The sequence below is a fragment of the Xyrauchen texanus genome, chromosome 12, assembly GCF_025860055.1.
Source record: "Xyrauchen texanus isolate HMW12.3.18 chromosome 12, RBS_HiC_50CHRs, whole genome shotgun sequence".
Lineage (NCBI taxonomy): Eukaryota > Metazoa > Chordata > Actinopteri > Cypriniformes > Catostomidae > Xyrauchen > Xyrauchen texanus.
The window spans coordinates 30,011,217-30,033,807 of NC_068287.1; the positions used below are offsets into that span (position 1 = coordinate 30,011,217).

General features: G+C 37.2%; 1 protein-coding gene across 1 annotated transcript; it reads right to left on the minus strand.

The window, feature by feature from the left end:
• Nucleotides 1-484: 484 nt before the first annotated feature.
• LOC127653081 (ras-related C3 botulinum toxin substrate 2-like) lies at nt 485-22,391 on the minus strand. Its single transcript, XM_052139593.1, has 7 exons — nt 22,357-22,391; nt 16,750-16,821; nt 16,507-16,624; nt 15,393-15,455; nt 2,028-2,187; nt 1,405-1,556; nt 485-1,129 (listed from the first exon to the last, which is right to left on the minus strand). Exons 1-6 carry the CDS (start codon nt 22,389-22,391, stop codon nt 1,426-1,428), a joined length of 579 nt encoding a protein of 192 aa, XP_051995553.1. The 3' UTR covers nt 485-1,129; nt 1,405-1,425.
• Nucleotides 22,392-22,591: the final 200 nt, after the last annotated feature.

The window sequence follows — 22,591 nt, forward strand, 5'->3', positions numbered from 1 at the left end:
GTAAGATTGGATTGTTAACACCATTTTTTAAACCCATTACACTATTTTAGTGCAAAATCCACTTATGACAAGAACCCTCATGTTGAGGCAGAGATGAAGGAAATGAGTGCCACATAAGGACTCGCTATAAATGGCAACATTTTGAGGTTGGCTCATGATAGTACAATTGATGTTAGCTCATGACAGTGCCATTGAAATGCTTGTTGTCATGTCACTGAGTCCACACAGCCAACACAAGAGGGAAGATCAGATTATGTGACCGTGTCATCATAGTAAGATATAAATTAACATTTTTGCTGCTGAAGTTTCAGAACTGTAGAAGTAATGAGAGAAGCTATTCAAAGTGAAATCCTGTTGTTCTGCAATCAATAATCAATCATTCTCCACAATGTACTTTTACTGCAGGGTGTAATCTATGAATCTATTATTTTAACTGTTGTTATGTTTGAACGCTTTCGACAAGAGTGGCACAATCAAAGAAAAAATGAAAATAAATTAGATAAACGGAGAAAGGAGTTGTAGAGTTTATTTTGCCATTCTAGTGAATGTGATTCATATGTTCAAAAATCCCTCTGAGTTTAACATTTTATTCGGTTCTAAGAATGGAGAGAAAAAAATGGGTTCTTCCCACCCAAGACCACAATACACAACTGTGTCCCCATAAAAAACACATCAACTACATCAATCACAATATACACAATACATCAGTTACTATATTATGACTAAATATGTTCTCTTTCTTTACACTTGTATGTGTAGTTCACCCAAAAATGAAAACTCATTCATCTGTTATTCACCCTCAAACTGTTCTGACAGCCTCAGTTACTATTCACTTTCTGTGCACTTTTTGAATGTTGACTGATGCTAACCAAGAAAGTCATGGGTTTACAACATTAGAGTGAGTAAATAATTATATAAATTTATTTTCTATCTATTCTAACTATCACTTTAACAAAAATATTATTTCATTGGTATCAATATGGTGGATTCAAGAGCTATATTTGTCTAAAAAGAGAAGGCTTGTTTTTTGTAATTTAATAAAATTCCACAAACAATTATTTTCTATCCCTTGATAGGTTGTTGGAGAAAATCAGTGGATTTCTCTGGTACCTTTTTTGCTGTGAAGAATCTGGAGGCAGAGAGAACAAAAGGTCAGTGGTTGTTCTGCTTTTTGCATTTCGTAACATTCTTTTTAAGGAGCCTTTGAACAGCCTTTGCGATGAATCAGAATAACTATCTTTAACTTGCACCTGAAAACGTGCCTTTAAGTCACTACAATTGCAAAGCAATAGAACAAAAGCCTTTCGTGGTAATTGAGGCAGTATCTGAAATTTTATGCTTGCATTTTCCCCCTCTGTCTGACTCTTTCTGTCTTATGAGAAAAAACTCAGAAACAACACGCACCCACTAATGCACCATGTATACTTAGAGCAGCACGCAGCCCTTCTTCTTGACCTTGGTGGGTTGGGGGCAAAGCACAGCACGGATGGCCTCGTCAAACACCGTCTTTAGACCTCTTTGAGTAAGAGCAGAACACTCCAGGTATTTTACTGCATCTGTATTCACACAAGAACATACAGTACATAGTCATGTTTAGGACAAAGAAGTACATATTGGAACAAACAAGCAATATATCATCCTCTCAAAAGTAATATAGCACTCATTGTACATAATTGAAACATTCATATATCTATAAAATGTATAGTTGAAATGCTGTTTGCAGAGGCATACTTAAGCATATCTGATACATTAACACAGCTCTTCTAAGTGGGATACCTAGCAGCAGATGTCTGGGTGCATTAGGTGTGCACAAATCTGTCATAGCTGAGTGTGTTGGAGGACTAGCACATGTGTTTTCTCAAATGCTCGTATAATTCACACTGGGAGAATATATATATATATATATATATATATATATATATATATATATATATATATATTATGTCTTATTGTCAAAAGTATATACAGTATCTCAAACATTGAGATCCAAAGATATAAAAAGTAGAAGTCCACCTTTGCCGTCTCACCTATTTCTTTGGCCAATGCAAGACCCTGTGGGTAAGTGATTGGTGCCAGTTTTTTCTCCTTTAGCTTTTCAATGGTCTCTTTCTCATCTCTCAGATCGAGCTTGGTGCCAACCAGAATTATTGGAGTGGAAGGGCAGTGGTGCCTCACCTCTGGGTACCACTAGAGGGAGCAGAGGAGCAGGTCAAAACAAGTTAATTCTCTTATTCTCATAACACTTATTTATCAGTCCATCTGTGGTATTTCGGTTTTGCCTCTACCCTGATGGTGCTTTGCACAGTGCATTTACTTGACAGTGTGTATGCAGGGATTATAAAGGTAATTAAAGTGCTCATGTGAACAATAATTTGGGACAATTTATTGCCATAATGAAAGCAAAAATACATAACAAGAGATAATGTGATATACTGAAAGAGCCTTAGGAAGATGTTTATTTATTTATTTTTATTTCAACAGACATGAAGAGCGCAACAATAAAAAGAGAATTGTGAAAAAACAAAACAATACATTTTTGTTTTTTGTTGAATACATTGAGTTATGCAGAGTAAGTCAAAAATAAATTAATTAAACTAATTATAACTAACAAGTCAGTTATTTCTACAAAGGCTTTTTAAGTTCTTGCTCCATTTGACTTTATGTCTGTTATGTCTGGATATGCCAAGACTTTTTAATTAATTTTTTTTTTTCCATAAAAACACCAACCAAATTAGTAGTTAATGTCAGTGTATCTGAAAAATGCTGATGAAAAAAGCTTGCTTGTTCATTGCAAAGCAGCTGAAAGAGAGATGCTTTATGAAAACGTATGAAGTACAACGACTGCTGCACATTTCAAGGCCTGCCCTCTAAATATGGTCTTTAATCTGACACTCACAAACACCATTGTTACCATACACAAAGCAGTCTTTGCAGTTACATTATAGCAGGCCTTGAGTGATCAATGGGCACAGCAATCTTTGTATTACTAGAACATTTCTAAGTCCACAGTGTCCTTGCCTTCCAAACAGACACAAAATGAAATCTAGGTGTAACAAGGTTAAAATGGGAAAGGAGGAGGCGGGAACCGGCTGAACGGTCAAAATAATATTTAACGAAACAAAAAGACACACAACACAAATGCACACATGGCAGCTGTGTGTGTGTCTCTCTCTCTTGAACATCCCGCTTCACTTATCACTCTCCTTGGATGATTAGCCCGATTGGGGGCCGGGCGTGCATAGTCACGGCCCAGCCCCGCCCTACTCCACGTCACACTTAGAAAACAATTTGCTCTATATTTTTTAAACAATATAGTGGTCAGTATTTATAAATTAAAAGGATAGTTCACCCAAAAAACAAAATTCTTTCATCATTTACTCACCTTTATGTTGTTCCAATCAAGGGATGCACCAATACCACTTTTGATACTACAGTTGTTTTTTCTTAATCATTTTAGTATATATATATATATATATATATATATATATATATATATATATATATATATATACACACACACCTCACTGTGAAAAAAAACACAAACCTCTAACTATACATTATTTCAATATAATTTAACTAAACTATTGAGCATCTATATCTGAGATGTTGTTCATGTGTATTGCATATCGTGTGCCACTCTGAGAGGTGATTCAGTAGCACATCATGATTTCCCTGTGCATGTTATGAGTGTGTGTCAATAGAGCAGCACGCGTTCACTGAAATGTGCTGCACATGCAGATTATATATCTACTTAGTAAACACAGCCTTTTGCGATTCACAAAGCTATCGTTTGTCTTGAAGAAACTTTGAAAAAAATGCACGATTCATATTAACTACTTTAATGGTGCTTTAATTGGTCTTATGTAATTTTTGGAACGTGACAGTAATGAACATGACTATCACACAAACTGGGTTTCCATTTAAATGTTTAGCACTTTTGAAGCGCATTTCGACCAAAAAAGTGACTAAAGAAAATATGAATTGTTGCACGTAGGCTTGTCGCCATAAGCGGAGCGTGTGTAAGGCTGGGCAAGGCTTAGCCTTCCCCTGGTCGAGGGCACGATGTTCATATTAATGAATATTAGGTATCGATCGGAGTTGCCGCTCCAGGATAATGCTGCTCATAACCGCACCATTAAACTATCTAGTATCAGTTTCCCTTACCTCAAATTCAAACTTTTAATGGATGGGAAAGCTGACTCTAGATCAGTCACTGTGGCTGAAATCATCTTAAAACGTACATTGCTTTAGTTGCTGCATCCATGTGCAAACATTTTTTTTTTTACTAAAAAACAAAATGATTATAAAACAATGTAGTATAAGTCTTACATAAGCCTAATAAATATGTATTCGATTATGGTAGCATTGAAAACGAGTTCGTAACATTCTTTTTTAATTGCATCCATTTACATTTAAATCAATAAGCAAGCATCCAATCAAACTCGAAACTAAAAAATCCAGCACGGAGATGACTTTGTGAAAATAAATTGATCAGACAATTTCCTTGATCTTGTGAAGAAGACTCTCTCCACTCGATTTTATCTTAACTTCCAAAATTCAGTTCAACACTGCATCATATTTAGGTTTGGGACCACTTTTAACGGCATATGCAGGTCAAATCGGTTTAGTTTGGGGGAACCCTAAAATCGAGTGATTGCTGTTATAACATCCCTTCATTAAAACATATGTGTGTCTAAATCAACACTCTCTCATGGTGAAATCATCAGGATTCATACGACTTTTCTAAATTTGGCTAATTCGTATTATATTGTGCGACTGCACTCATTTGAATTCCTATGACTTTCACTACAGCCAATGACGTCGTTGATTCGCTATTTTCAACATCGTTTCCATGTAATATGTAACAATTACTTGCTTTAAAAGCTTCCTATCATGTTTACACACTCTACTGACTGGTTAAGTTTAGATAAGGGGTTTGGGTAAGGGCATAATTTTAATAAGTATGTCCTTAATGCCTCATGTGCAGAACTCGCACTTACTTCCGCATTAGACATCCGAGAATTTGCACGTGATGAAGAGTTTATGCGATCAACATCGTGCGAGACCAAACGAACTAGCAAACTGTTAGGCTATATGATTTGTCTATCATTATTTATGAATGCAATTATTTAACTTAATTGTGATAATACAGAGTTATTTGGTTTAGGATTTTACATTAAATGACAAATCTACATTATGAATAATGATATCAGATGTATTTTATGCATTTTATAAAAATCAGGTGACAGCTGGGACATAGGGGGGTCATCTTTCATTTGAACATGCTAAACTATCCAATTATGTTAGCCTACAATTTAAAAGTAAATTCACATTGTTCTTAAGGGGTATACAGCTTTGTGATAAACAAAGCAAAATTGCTACTCCATATCAGTGGAGAAGTCTCAGAAATAAATGAGCAGTTGATTCTATTTTTTGCGATTTCTGTGAATCAGAGATCGGACCACGTAGCAATACAGAATTGGAACGTGCATCTGTTGTGGGGGTGCATGCTCTCGTGCCACTCTTGAATATGCTGCCTTTACCAGCAACTGACTAATTAACTTGAAAGGCTTTTGAGCATGTACACTTGCGAAATGGAGCCGGAATGTCTGAAACATGTCGGAGCATACAAGAAATGGAATGGATTAACAAAAAGCATTTTTGATATTTAGTATACCAAATACTAACAAAGTGTACTTCTTACCCACTGGGAATGTGATTAAAGAAATTAGAACTTAAATAAATCATTCTCTACTATTATTCTGACATTTTACGTTCTTAGAATAAAGTACCGTAATTTCCGGACTATTGAGCGCACCTGAATATAAGCCGCACCCACTGATTTTTAAATAAAATATTATTTTGAACATAAATAAGCCGCACCTGTCTATAAGCCGCAGGTGCCTACCGGTACATTGAAACAAATTAACTTTACTCAGGCTTTAACGAAACACGGCTTGTAACAAAAATAAATAGGCTTTAACGAAACACAGTGTGGCAGCGGGGGCGTGGTCAAGCGTAAGGGTAAGGGCGCTTACACCTGAGCTAAATTATGTCTAACACCGGTGTCTAATTTCAGTAAGCATGGAGAGAGCGGCATAAAAAGGCAGCAGCCACAGAGCTGAGAGAGTGACACACGTCAGTCTAGTGTTGGCGCATAGAAGAATTGAGCAACTTTATAAAATTGATTGTAAACATTGCTGTGGCCATTAAAAGCCTTACCTGGAACGTCAAGTGCCCTGCTGAAAACTGTCACACTGGTGCCCGTGTGACAGTTTTCCCAAGAAGGACACGTGAAGCAGGGCACTTGAAATTAGACACCGGTGTTAGACATAATTTAGCGCAGGTGTAAGCGCCTTACAGCTTTTCTCTCCGGACGGGCGCTTGACCACGCCCGCTGCCACACATGGCTTGTAATAAAACATTTGCAGTAAACAGTAGCCTACCAAGAAAGTCATTGGTCAATATCTTCCTCGTCCTGTGCACTGAAACCACTGAAGTCATCTCCTTCGGTGTCAGAGTTGAATAGCCTCAGATTTAGTTGTCTTTTTGCACTGAGTCAATTCCTCACGCTGCTGTTTCCAACGTCTTATCATCGACTCATTAAGACCAAGCTCCCGTGCAGCAGCTCTATTTCCTTTTCCAACAGCCAGATCAATCGCCTTCAACTTTGCCATGGTGAGGGTGACAAAATTACTACCGTAATCAGAATGATGGGAAGTTTGAGCGCGCTCGATTTAATCTAAACAGTATACAAAAAAAGTTGTTTTGACCTTAACCCGTTCGGCAATTTCAATTGGTCTAATGAAAGCTTCACGCCGCCAAAAAACTGAGCACGTCACAGAATTTTTTTTTTTTTTAATATAAAATTTGAAAGCTGGAAAAATCCATATATTAGCCGTGTCATTGTATAAGCCGCGAGGTTCAAAGCGTGGGAAAAAAGTTGCGGCTTATAGTCCGGAAATTACGGTAGTGATCCTTTCGGACCTAAGGCAGGGAATGTTTTCTACGATTAAATGTCAAGAATTGTGAAAAACTGAGTTTAAATGTATTTAGCTAAAGTGTATGTAAGCTTCTGACTTCAACTGTATTTTTAAATCAACATAATTGCAATTATTTGTTTACAATTAATTGTCAACCAAATTTAATAAATGTTACTCTAATCTCCTACGTCATGCACATTATCTTGAGGGAGCCTGCCTTGTCATGATGGGGAGAGTTTTATTTACAGGATTGGAGCAATTGCACCTTTTTTATTAAATGCTGCCAGGAGACTCCACAGAATAAGTGTCATATCAGATATAATGAGGGCTGAAATGGGCTGAGATGCTCACACGCCACCAGCCTCCGCATACATGGGAACGCCTGTGGGTTAAACACTTCTGAATGTCAAGAGCTATGTTCGAAGAAGTGTGTGCCAAGGTCTAACCTTTCATTTGGCCAGTCTCATCAAGCTATAGCATACTAACACATGCACAAATGGTCAAAACAATGGGCATTGTTTTTTGAATAAACTGTTTCTATCACCTAAATGTGTATTTTAATTAATGCAAAACTCTAGAAAATCAACCTCCTCCTAGCGCATACAATTGCATTAATAGTTGATTAGGATGACAAGCATTTCCATTTAGGATTTCTTATGTGCAATTTCATAAACAATTTCATAGTTAGATGAAATCCAGTTACAGTATCAGTTTTGGGTTGGGCTTGTTGGACCAATACCAGAACCAGTTAAAAATGGCGGTATCTGAGCTTATAAAGATTTAGATATCAGATCGGTGCATCCCTGTTCCAAACCTGTGCATGTGTTGAAACAACACAAGGGTGAGTAAATGATAACAACATTTTCATTTTGGGGATAATTTACATTTGAATAAATATGGATGATGTTACTGCTATTAGATGGAAAACAGAATGCCAACACTGTACAATGAACTAAAGTGCACATGAAAGATCTTTTCAAGAGAACATTAAAAAGTTTAATAAACAAATATCTCCTCAGTTCCCTCAGGACAAAAGTTTTACATCCATGACTCAGGTTCTAAAATTTGCACTTGTTATTCATCAGTTCCTTTAAAATACCACACCTGATCGACAGCAGCTAAACTATTTGGGCTTTTGAATTAAACTAAAGGTATCTTTGTTTCCTCTTTTCAAGCCTATTAAGAAGAGTCTTCAAAAGGATTTAGAGAGACAAAATGGTGGCATTCGTTAAGGATCAGCATATCTCCAATGGTGGCATTTGTTAGACAAAATGGTGGCATTCGTTAGGGATCAGCATATCTCCAATCAGCTTTTCTGTGACTCGTTTTGTAATCCAGTCAAAGCAAACCATTATCGCAGCACCCCCTTTTCAAATTCAGCCAGCACTGGTAATGAGAAATGATCTCTCTGCACTTAACTTCTTCGTCATTGGTGATTGCTTCCACAGCGTGGATGTGTTAGCATGGGCCATGTAACTTCCCACAGCCTCTCCCACTTCATATATGTGCCTTCTTCTCTGCTTTAAATAGATTTTAATTTGTCTCCTCAACTTCGCGCAATCTATCAAGACTACATTTGCATATGGCCAGTGTTACCATGGTTACTTCTTGGGAATATGCTGTAGAAATAATAAAGGAATAGACCAGGAGGGTAGGAAAAGCTAAAAGAGTGGAATAAGCTTCTGAAGGTCTTTGATTGGGAGTGAAAGCATAAAGCATTAAGGGACGGGTGATGAGATTGCTATTGTTTGAACTTAATAACAAACCAAAGGGCTTTTGGCGGACATGTTTATGCAAGCGGTAAGATTTTAAACAATGTAAATTGGAATGGATTAGGCCTAGAGTGTTTCTGGAATTGTTGATATCAAAAACAATTTGCTTTCCATTCCAGCACCTTAAACGTGCTGCAGTGGCCTTGATAAGGTCTAGCATTATAACAACAACTTCGTAGAATAGAAACACTTTCTCTCTGCTCATTCATTTTGGGCCTTTGTTCCTCATCTCTTTTAATACAAAAATAAACTAGGTTGGTAGAATATTAAAGAGTCTTCTTTGTCTTTGTTTATTAAAATTCCTTTTATCTGTCTGAATCTCTTTTCGTTTTTGTCAATTTCCTTTGGTTCTTGAGCTCTTACTAATCAAAGATGTAAATAAATGCTCAAGAATGTAAACATTTTAAAACCTAGATGGACTAATCTGAATACTGGAGGGCAAATGTCCCCCTTAATGTTTATGGTGGTTATGACAATTTACATTTCCAAGTTCATTTTGTTTAGTATTAGACATACAATGCTATTACTATATAGCTCACGGTTGACATTACAGTTAATATTAAACCGATGGAAAAACTAACACAGCAACAAAGCCAATTTGGTCTAATAATGTATCTATAACACAATGCCACAACCATTGAAAATACAAGCTGGTGAACACATCTCGCTCCACTCAAAACATCACTGCTGCTTTGTATTACATGGCAATATATTGTTAAACATTGTGTATGATATAAGTATGATATAAGTTGGAGATAATCATCTTAGTATTTAAGCCAAACTGTGCTTTAATGTAAAATAAAGTCAGATCCACTCATAAATAGTTCTTTCAGATTGAGAATTATGTATTTGCTTGTCCAAACAATACTATTTAAATACGAATAAGTGAAGAGACAACTCAGGGACATCTTCTCTTTGGAAAACGAAAGGTTATAAATATTGTATATTGAGGTTTTTTTTTCATCCTTGCAGACTTACACAAGTTGCACGCTTGAGCCATTACAATTAACAATACAAGAGATCATCCCAGATTGATGCCCCCAAAGTCAAAGTTATACAAGCTAACCTAACAGCATGGACTTATCAAACTACCTGTTTTTTCTTTATCACTTAAACGCTTGTGGACCAACATGTTCAAATGGGAATTCTGTGTTACATTTTTTTCCCCCACCTGAAGTTAGAACCAATATGCTGAATTCCAGACAAGCGGCATGAAGTGATGAATGTCCATATCTCCAAAATTGCCCACACTGTGCATTTAATGTCAAATTACTTTTGGTCTCCGACTAGCAAGATACAACATTTGTACGAAGTAAGTGAAAGGACACTGTTTCTGTACGGTTAGGGTTAGGAGTATATTAATGCAATTAGTACTTAAATGTTTCCAAAAATTGTACGCCATGTGCTTTTCAAGCCACATCCCTTCACAGAAATAGAGAAGGATATTGCTCCAGGCAGAGCTCCAAAATGGGGCGGGAGCTCCAAACTGGCAGCAGAGATATAGGGAGCCTTTTACTAACTCTTTCCCTTATCATGTGTGGAAGTGATGCCCCCTTTTGGAGTTAGCGCAACCCGCTTTTGGAGTAACCCCGCCCCTTCTGGAGTGACCCAACCATCTTTTGGAGATTCCACTCCATTTTGAGATCTCTGACTGCAGCTATACCTATTTGAAGAAATAAGTGAAAGAATGCAGTCTGGGTCTCTGTACTGCATGACTGTAGTTCCATCTTTGGCACTGGGGTAATTTGGATACCATTGACACATTTTATCCCTACGTTTTGCCCCTAGTACTTTAGATTGTTTGGATTGCACTTCACTCTCAGGGAACAGCCATATTGACTTCTAAAACAGCATTCCCTTTTGGGATCACTCTTGAAAATGCTTTCTATCAGGGTGAAATGGAGGCAGTTTAAACAAGGCATCTATAGCAGGACAAATAGAGAAAAACAAAAAGTTTATCCAGTCAGAATTTATTCCTTGATGCTTACAAGAAAAGTGTGACAACTATTTCACAAATCGCATGCCCGAGGCAGCACGTGAGTTTTAGCTCCACCCCGTTAGGCCTTAAGAATTTCCACAGAATCCCTCAACAGTGCAAATGAATGGGCAACAAAAGTCAGAGTGTCAGATTCATCAGCCAATCAGATTGATTTATTTGTTCTTGGTTGGTTTGGAATGTCCTGTTCGAGGCCTTCTAGCTTGCCTTGAGTGACGCAATCACGCTTTAAGTGACGTAATTTGTAAGAGAGTGTGAGATCTTGCTGACAAGTCGACTGTCATTACTGCTGCTATCGCCACTGAGAGAGAGATCCTTATGGAACAAAAAACTGATGTTCTGCATGACCGTGTGATTTCTTACTTTATTAATCATGATTTTTCTTAGTGTAAATTATACTGCTTGAGCATTCAGTGTCGGATAAAGTTTGAAAAGTAGTGCTGCATCCCATTCAACTCGGACAGTTGGATTTTACAACTTCCTACTAGGAAAAGTGCAATGGAATGCATCTTGAAGTCAGAAATACAACTTTTAGGCTCGTGCAGAAGTTATCAACTCCAATTTCGCCGAGATACAGGTGCATGATGTAACACAAACATGTCGACACTCAGGGAGATATACAAAGTAAGTGATAAACATTCACTTTATTAAGTAATATCAATACATGAGTTAGTTTCCACATTACATGATATTAAAGCTTGTTTAACAAACGCCTGCAGAAACAGGTGTATAAAACATTATAATCTCTTTTGATAATCGTACACCTGAAGCACAAATGTTAATGCTGCGGCATTGTTAATCAATTGGGTTGCTAGGAGACATCTCTAATGAGAGCAGAGGTGGGTAGTAACTCGCTACATTTATTCCGTTATAATTACTTGAGTAAAATTTTACTTTTAGAGTATGTTAATAAGTGGGTACTTTTTACCTTCACTCAAGTAAATTTCTAATGATTTTTTTTTACTTTTACTTCTTTACAATGTGTGGCGTTACTGTCGTTACAGTACTGGGTTTAATTTGAATTGATGAGTAATTTATTGAGAAATTATTGAATGGGACTTTTACGAGAGCAGAAGTTCACAGCTGCGCACGATGAGAGGCTCCCACTTGAGAGACTGTCACTCAAGTCATCAGTGCAGCAGCATCAAACTCTTCAAAATGAAACACTTTCTTCGCTCCACACAGTGAAAAACAGAATAGTTTCGTCATTGCAATGCCTTCTTTTAACACCAAGACAAGCTGATATTTCAAGATTAAAGTCAAAGTTCCAACTTCAGGCAGCACGCTGAGGTAAGTTTTGGCTCTAATTCTAATGCGGGAGATTTTCAGGGTGATTCTGTAACTGGGCGCTTATGACATAAGTTTTTAAGTGTACATTTTTAAATCAGTGCATCAATATATCAGTGTGCTTTGTTCCACATGTCATAAGCTGTATTTATGCATATACTCTGCAAGTGGGGGTACTGGAAACTATCGCAGCTACTTCAAGCGGATTAACTGTATACATCCACGTAAACATCCAAGTTGAGTGTAAATCGCTGCCATTCACGTGATCAACAACTGGAGCGTGTATAGACAGCATTTCTGCACGTGCAGTGAGGCGCGCATGTGTGAAGGCAATCATCACGACGAGAGTGTCTGTGTCTGCAATCGTTCACTCATTCACTATTTCCTATATAGTAAATGGCAGTTAGTGCACTATATCTCAGCAGTAAGTGAACGAAATGAGCGAATTCGGACGAGAGTGTCAGAGCTCTGGGGCTGGTGCAGAAACGTCACATATGACATTTTTAAATACTTGGGCCTTATAAGTTATTCTTATTAAATAATATATTAATTCAATAAATCTTCATTCTGTTTGTCATTTTTAATATATACTGTGTGTTAATATAAAGAGTAAACACATTTGATCAAATAAAGAGTATATTTTAAAATGTATCTGTATGTTTTGTCTCTCTATATGTTATTATGTTATTTTAATCAAGTCAAAAAGTAATTTACTACATTCAGAATAAAATAAAAGATTGCAGGAGTGAAGGAAGCAGTAAACTCCCAGCTCGTACGTCTTCTCCGTGGTGGATTGTGGGAAATTAACCGTCATTGAGTGTACTTTAAATGTCTGAAATTAGAGTGCATTGTGGGAAAGAATGAGTGAACAAACGTAAGGAACAAGTGGCTCACTCAGAATTCAGACACTCCTACAAAATAGCGAAAACACAGCGAGTGTTCCACGATCAGGGTTGTGCCTTACGTAGGTTGTGTACTCTGCATTTAGAGAGCGGTGGTACTGCTGTACAGAACTAACAATCTAAATACTTACGACACTGAATCTTATTTAACTAAACTGAAATAAGAATACACACAGGACTTTAAAAGCAATGAAATAGCAAAAGAAGGCATTATATTTCAGCATTATATATAATAATCTTATTGACAAATTCATCCAGATCTGACAAGAGCCCTTAAAGAGATAGTTCACGCAATAATTACTATTATTTACTCACCCTTATGCAACCCCAGATGTGTATGACACATATTTTTATGCTGAACTTAAATTAAGATTTTTAGAAGAATGTCTCAGCTCTGTAGGTCCATAATGGCAAGTGAATGGGTGGCAACATTTTAAAGCTAAACAAACAAACACAAGTCAGCATAAAAATAATCCATAAGACTCTAGTGGTTAAATCAGTATCTTCAGAAGTGATGTGATAGGTGTGGATGAGAAACAGAGAAACGGATCACTTTCACAATCTTCTTGTGTTTTTGGCGATTCACATCCTTCTCTGCATATCGCCCCCTGCTGTTTAGCAAAAAATGACATAATATTGATCTGTTTCTCACCTACACCTATCATATCACATCTTTAGACATGGATTTCACCACTGAGGTCTTATGGATTACTTTTATACTGCCTTTATGTTCTTTTTGGAGCATCAAAACATTGGCCTACAGAGCTAAAATATTCTTTTAGAAATCTGAATTTGTGTTCTGCAGAAGAAAGGAAGTCATACACATCTGGGATGGCATGAGGGTGAGTAAATGATGAGAGAATTCATCATTCCGTCATCATTTCTCTACCCTCATGTTGTTCCAAACCAGTGTGAGGCTTTGTATTATGTGGAACACAAAATATCTTAGACAGAATGTTGGACTGACAGTCCCTAACCATTCACTTTCAAAATATAAAAATATAAAAAAACATTCACTGAAAGTAAATAGTGACTGAGGCAAACATTCTGTCTAATATCTCCTTATTGTGTTGCATGGAAGAAAGAAAGTCATATGGGTTTGGAACAACATGATGGTGCATGATGGCAGAATTTCCATTAATATTAATAATAATTCTGTAGTACATGTTCAGTGTGTATTATGTAATGGAATATAGGGGAGTTAACGTCTGTTATATCATTTGTGAAAGTAATGATTTACTCACTACTTGAGTACTCTTTTAATCGGATACTTTCTTACTTTTAAGTAATTATTTATATTAGTATTTTTACTTCTACTTGAGAAATTATGTTTTTGAAGTAATTGTACTTTTACATGAGTACAGTTTTTGGCTACTCTACCCACCTCTGAATGAGAGTCAAACGCCTTCTAAGCTAACAGGAGTGATGCAGTTTTGTTTCCTTAAACGTCATCTTCCAAATATCAGGGAATATAATTAATTTATGGTCGGAGATATCAAGTAGGAATATCCCACATCCAACTTGAATGTAACGCAGCATAACCGTGTACCCTGACAAAACAAAATCTATTGCAAGCAACATTTAAATTGCAAATATTATTAGACAAAAATTATGATTTTTGAATGTCTGTTTGGGAGACATCATGCTGCAGTTAAATTAGGCTTGCTTGAGCATTAAGTGTTTTTTCAAGTTCTGGCTTTCATGTGTGGACAAGTTTTTAAAATGTCAGTTGGTATTATTAGTTAGCTGTGACAAAATGTATGATGCCCAAAGGCATAAAGTGTCTTCATGTGAAACTGTTTTCTTAATGGCATGAATCACACTGAAGGCCTAGACTTTTAATACACGGCCCGCCACTGAAAACAGGTCAAGGTATAAGGTATATGAATAACCAAACTGATTAATAGACTTTGTATAGAAAAAAACCTTGTGGCTGGCTGGAAAAACATGATGATGCTGTATTTAATAAATGCTTCCTAAGCACACATCACCGTCTCTTTCAAAACGACTAAATGCCATCAATGGAACTCAGCCTTCAATTTGTGAATGTCTGACTACCCAGAAGGCCAAAACATTTTAATAGTGACCGATGTTGACATCATGTCCCCTTTATGAACATCTCTTTGGATGTGAAACTTAATTTTGCATCGGTTTATCAAAACTACTTTGAAATTTAGGTTAATATGCATCACAGATTAATGCATAGTGGCATCAAGTGTCCAGTGTAATGCAGAGCAAGTGTTTAATATCAAAATAGGAAAATTTGTAGTTGGAGTACAGTTTTGAAGTACAGTACATGTATGAGTGTCTATGTAAATGTGTGTAAGCATGTGTGAATGAATGGAATGGTGGTAGGTTGTTTTGTGTTTGTGAATATTATTGCTTGTAATTGGAATGCACATGGATTGTGTCTGTATTTGAATGTGTTTGTTACATAAATATCCAGACTAACCTTGGCTCTGACGTTTTCAAACGACGCCGGGCTCACCAGGGAGAAACAGATGAGAAACACATCCTACAAAGCGTGATGGGGGATATAAATTTAAAGGGATAATTCACCCAAACATTCTCATAATTTACCATCCCAGATGTGTAAGACTTTCTTTCTTCTGCTGAACAAAAAACAAGATTTTTAGAAGAATGTCTCAGCTCTGTTTGTTCATACAATGCAAGAAAATGGTGATCAGAAGCTCCAAAAAGGAGATAAAGTCAGCATAAAAGCGATCCAGTTGTTTTTTGGGTGAGAAAAACTCCTTTTTCACTGTACATCTTTTCATTGCAGTCTATAGGCACAATCATGATTTCATGCTTGGTTACACTTTCTAGTGCTTGATGCGAAGAGGAATGAATGGCGCAAAAGTAAGTGTAATCAAGCTTGAAATCATGATCGCCAAGGAGACTGCAGTCAAGATGTACAGTGAAAAAGGAGTTATATTTTGGTCTGTTTCCACCCAAAAACCAACTGGATCATTTCAGAAGACATTGGTTAAACCACTGGAGTCTTATGGATCACTTTTATGGGTTACTTTTATCTTTCTTCTAAAAATCTTTGTTTGTGTTCAGATGAAGAAAGAATGTCATAATGTTCATTACCACAAAAAAAACAAAAAAACAATAACAATAATGGTCTATTATGGTTTATTAAAAAAGAGAAGCCAAAATTACAGTTACAGTAAGGCACTGACAATGGAAGTGAATGAGGCCAGTCCATAAACATACAAAATACACTCTGTTTCTGAAAGTAGAGCTACAAGACCTTCTCAGTTCTACATGATTTTAATGTGATAAAATCGCTTATAGGGTTTACTGGTGTTGAATTGTCATGGCAGTGAAGTTGGAAAATTGGATAACTTTACCCTAATTAGATTAGGAAGCGATTTTATCACACTTAAATCATGTAATGTTCATGTCTTGTGCCTGTCTTGCACCAGTTTATGGACTGGCCCCAATAATTTCCATTGTATGTGCATGAATGTATCTGTATTTTTTATTTTATTATTATTATTAATGTCTACAGTGCCTATGGCCCTGAGTTTTGTGTATATACAGTACACGTGGGAGTGTACCGTCTGCGGGTAGGACAGTGGCCGCAGTCTGTCGTAGTCTTCCTGTCCAGCTGTATCCCAGAGGCCCAGATTGACTGGTTTGCTGTCCACCATTACATTTGCTGAGTAGTTATCAAACCTGAAATGTGGAAAGAAAAAAACAACCCACACAATCTCTAAATCTTTCGCCATCAGCGTTAGGTTAATGAACAACATACAGTAAAAATATATGTTAAACTTATCTTTCTTTGTTGCAGTACTCACACTGTGGGAATGTACTCCCCGGGGAAGGCATTTGTAGTGTAGCTGATGAGAAGACAGGTCTTTCCCACAGCTCTGAGATATACAAACAACAGGTATTTAGTCAGATGTCAAGTAAAGTACTGCTAAAATGGCTTCAAAGTGTGCTTGGCAACTGGTGTAACCATCCTCCAACAACAGGACAACAGGTGTACTGTACTTTCCATTGTGAATCTACCCATTTGTTTCCAAATTCAAAGAACATTCTTGTGGTTTACATGGCTCTATTTCAAGAACTAAGGACTGTACTCTGAGTGTTTGAATACAAGCTGCATACAGCAATGCCACACATGAAAGGAGTTTAGCCATTCTGTATGTACTTTTGTTTCAATTGATTTGCATTGCATTGCATTTCTCAGAGCTGAATGAAGTTGTTGATAATTTTTTTCTCCTGTACATCACTTACTGTCCTGTTTTTTTTTTATTTTTATATATGAGTTAAGTTTTCATGTTTGCTGTATTAAGGCAACAAGAGAAGATAACTGGAATACCCTCAGGGGAAAATAATTTATATATACTCAGAAACCTGTAGTCACAGTCAGTGCATTCACTCTAAAACTGCTTAAACAGACAGATCCTGCGATATCAGGTAGAGTTATGTTACATACACAGCTATGACAACAAACAGGGGAATTATACACATAACACCTCAAACAATTGTGCATGCATGCATGGTCTCAACAAGGGAGAATACAATTAAATTGGTCACTTGATAAGCAACAAACACAGGTATATGAAAGAGGAGTGTACACAGGTTCAAAATGGAGTGTAGGAGAGAAAAAAACTCCAGCAGAGCACATGTTGCTGCATGCAGGCGGTGAGAGAGAGGAATGCTGGGATTCAGGAGCCTGTGGCTACATTTCCTTGCATCACACTACAGCTACAGAACTCAAAGGCAAGGCCAAAAATATACACCTCAGGCAGCACACATTCAGTCACATCAGATTCAGAACTATCAGATATCTTCATTACACTCTAGTAATTTTGTACATTTTTAATTTATCTTTTTCTCTCTTTCTCTCTCTCTCTCACTCTATAAAATGCATTCACATATAGACACTGAGGAAAGTACATACCAACAAACACACGCTAATCTGGAGGTAGGCTTGTGTGCACTTGATTAAGGGCTGGGCTTTGGAGTCCTATGTAAAGAAAAAACTAGAGCTCTGGCAGAGACATAGCATTGTGCACTATAATCCATTCAAAACCAAAAAATGTTGGATGGTTCCAGTAATTAAAAAAAGAGAATTCACCCCTTTTCTCCCCAATTTAGAATGCACCAAGTCCTTGTGGTGGCATAGTGACTTGCCTCAATCTGGGTGGCGGAGGACGAATCTCAGTTGCCTCCACGTCTGAGACGTCAATCCGTGCATCTTATCACATGGCTTGTTGAGCGCGTTACCTTGGAGACATAGCACGTGTGGGGGGTTCACGCTATTCTCCACAGCATACACGCACAACTCACCACGCGCCCCATCGAGACCGAGAACCGCATTATTGCGACCACGAGGAGGTTACCCCATGTGACGCTACCCTCCCTAGCAACCAGGCCAATATGGTTGCTTTGGAGACCTGGATGGAGTCACTCAGCTTGTGCCGGATTTAAACTTGCAACTTGGGTAGTAATCAGTGTCTCGCTGAGCTACCCAGGCCTCTTTTTGATGGTTCCAGTCATTTAAGCATACTGTACTGTAAGTTTCAAAGAATGTCCACATACAATTTATGTAAACCATTTTGACAAAAAACAATAAAATAATACAACACAGTTTCATGTCAGCTCGTAATAATTTGTATGAGATGGAGAAATTGTAAGATAATGTATGTCTTGGCTTGTACAAAAAGGTCTGACTTTTATTCTCATAGAGACCTACTAATAAACATAAAGAATTTCAAATCAATACAATTATTGTACAATGACTTATTTACAGCAGCGCCATATTTGATTTTTTTTACTTACAGTCTCTTCAATGACATGCACTGTATAAGGCTCCAAGATCACATCTTATTTTTCACTACTCAAGTTTTAAATGTCTTGGAAAGATCTTTTTTTCAGTGTTTCGCCAGCGAGTGGATTGATCCAAAACACTTTAAACAACAGTACAACTGTTGTCCCTTTCATGGCAAGCCAGTCCACTCGGCTGCTGTCTTTGGAGTGCAGCTATTTTCTATGGATACAACCAGCATAAAAGTACAGCTCCAATCTACTTGAATGGGAAAAGACCGAAATCTCCAAAACTGTTGGTCAAGATTATGATCAAAGAATAATTTCAAATCAGCAGTAAAATTTGCTCTAAAATGTGCTAAAATATGACACAATGGTATCATACATCATACAATGGTATCAGACATTGACTAAAAGGCGATGTCTGTATCTAAAAATTATTTGCTATTTTACCAGTAAGGTGGGACTTCCTTTTCTGCATCCGCCATATTGGCCATTCCATTGAACAAGACAACAAGATTTCTTAGGATTTTGCCATCCCAACGAAATAATGTAACATTAAAAGAATTTAGTCAGAGAGTGCAGCTTCAGTGGGAATCAAATATGATATTATCTCTGAGAAGACTTGAATAAATTTCAATCTACTCAAATTCCCGTACACACTTGAGGCAGTGTGCTGAAGTCTTAATTGGAAAACAGTGGGAGATAACCGTTAAGAGGTGCTTTCTGAGGTTCTTTGAAGTTGTATTGTGAATCCGAAACAGATAGATGCAGAGAGAAAAAAGAGCGAGCTTAGTATGGGGCCTGGCAGGAAGTAGGGTGCTGTCTGTCAGGAAGAGAGAGAGAGAGAGTGTCTCTTTTTGATGATGTGTCTTTGAAAATGCTCTGCTAACTTTAACTTTTTATTTTTCCCTCTTTTACTCTTAAACTCCAGAATTCTCCAACTCTGTCAACGATAACATAATGTGATAGCTAAGGTGTCTACACTCATATGTGCTTGTATTTCTAAGGTCTGAGTTGATTGTATTAAACCTCATCAAGATTTTGTGTAAGGTAAAAGTTAGCTTTCGATCTCCTCGTGAGACTTTGTCGCTGGCTCTACCAATTTCACTGCAAACTATTCTTCAGTAAATTTTGATTCTTTAATTGAATTTCTCGACTCCTGGTTTTCTTTCTCCATATCTGGTCCAGGTCATAACTGTTATACCCCTAACACACGAGACTAGGCAGAGAGAGTGAGGTTAGTTACTTCACACCAAACAACAATCTAGCGAGGCATTCAGTCAACACTGAACTACATTTAACATTAAATCAGACAATCCAGCACTGCACATGACACATGAGGTGATTAATATATGCATGAACAAACAAGGGGCAGGTGCTGCTCGCAGATGAAAGTTGGCATGACCAGCGTTCCCATGGAAACAATCAGGGTTCCCATGGAAACGCTGATTCTGTGTGCCAGCGGCACCTGAAACATATGAGGGCAAAAACATCAACAAACTTGCCAACAAATCAAATAGAACATGGAGCATGAGTGTCTGGATCCCGACACAGACCAAAACCGAACCAGACAGGAAATCAGGATCCAGACACCATGCCCTAGACACGAAACGCAAGACAGAAAAGGAATGATGATGCCACGGTCCTCGTCAGACAAAAACCCAACCTGACAAGGTGACGGGACCGTGACATCTCCGGAGAGTGCATGGCGGTAACTCGAACACGGCGGTCACTAATAACAGGACCCGTGCACTCACACAAAGAATGTACACGAAAGATGAGACAGATGATGCCACATGACAACTAATGTTGACAACAAGTGTATGAACCTGAACAGCATACATCTATGAATAAAATGAAGAGAATAATCTCTTTGAAAGAGATTATTATATATGCAACCAGGCATCAAAGAGTAAATAGATGGACAGGATTTTCACCTTGAAGGAGAATGAGGAACTTAAGCTAAGTTGGGTCACATTATGGCATTAAAAATAGCACAAGAGGCAGCAGACCGTTTCAAAATGGAGAACTGAGCACAGGGTTTAAACAGGATATCCGCAAAGAGAAAGGAGTTAACCTCTCCCCATCTTCCATATGATATGTTCATTAGAATCAGACTAGAATCGCATAATCACTTTATACCACTGAAGTCTTGGAGAGAAATATTAATGCATTAGAGCTCACTTTTATATCTATCCACAATAAGACATTTTAACACATTAAATCTCCAGCCTACACTCATATAACTATAGCATTACCATACTGGTCTGATTTCAGACCCATATGTCATATGCATCACCATTACTTCAGTTTCTGTGTAACAGTATTATATGAAACAGTTGAGATAATGTAGTGTCACAAATCCGAACATAAAATAAATTCCTATGCAAATCCAGCATACCCCTTTCTAAAAGCATCTTCAATCTCACATGTTTCGACATCAGAGCCATCTCATCCTCCACATTGAATCATCACTGTCTGAGTCAGCATATGATCAAGATACACCTAAATTGCTTAACTGTAATTATGGTCACAGACCTAAACGAGTAACCGACAGAAAGCAAACCACAGACTTAACATATCTAGATTGTTTTCAAAGTCTTAATTTTTTTTTAACAGTCCTTGAATAAAAGAGAATTTGTTTCTACAGAATGCCATTGCTAATCAGTCATCTTAGAAACACAGATGGCAATGCAGCTTTGACTGCATGACTATAATTTGTACAGCCTCATTCTTACAATGAAGGAAAAGAAACAGGTTATTTTCCTTGCATTATAGTGCATCCTTCATGGAAATTTTGGTTGGTTTATTAGTAACAGCGCAAATGTGTACACCCTTATAAAGGGTCACATTGTGTAAGTGATGTGATTTATTAACATTCTCATTATGATCCTGTCACTTGCAGTGTTAAAAACTTCCTCTACAGGAAAATGCCCATGTGCAATTTCAGTTTCCTTTTTTGATGAAAATCAGTTAGCATGTTCTATATGAAGCATAACTTCCTGCACACTCTCAGTGGAATGGCAAAACTTAATGCAACGAAGACAGAATGTGTTCATCCTTCTGTGTTTTTTATGATCTTGTACAGTACCCGTGAAGCTGAATGACAAGCCCCAAAAGATCTCTGCGACCCACAAATTGTCAGACAGTCAAATAAAGCACATCTCTGTGATTTGTGCCAAGCACAACTGAAATACTATTCTAAATCGCAAAGCCTGGACAAAGCAGACTTTAGGAAATACATGTATTTTAATACCTTAAGCTCAAAGAGGAAGAGAAAAATCAGGTTTATATGAAGTTTCACAATCAGTTTTTTTCAGTCATGACCTCTTTTAGGGTTCAGCTACTTTACTGACCTGAGTCTTAGACTGTATAAACGAATAAGTATCTCATATGACATTAACAATTCAAACTAACCAGCAGCTTAAGTATGTACAATAAGTAAATTGCTAGATTTTTGGAGAGACATTGAAAGTTTAATAAATGCTATTAACTCTAATTCATATGACAGATTAGGTGTTTGACAAAAAACAAACAACTGTACTATATTGTTTACATACAGTATCTTTTTAGTGAAAGGATGAAAAATGATATAGCAAATAAAGTATACTAATAAAACAACTCACCCATCTCCGACCACCACACACTTTATTGCTTGCATTTTCTGAAACTTTTTTTTCTAACAAACTTTTGCGGCTGCTGCTGTAAAACAACTGTTAAGGAACTAAGTTGAAATACAGGAAACAGATTTGCTTCTTCAGTATCTCTCTCTCTCTCTCTCTCTCTCTCTCTCTCTCTCTCTCTCTCTCTCTCTCTCTCTCTCTCTCTCTCTCTCTCTCTCTCTCTCTCTCTCTCTCTCCT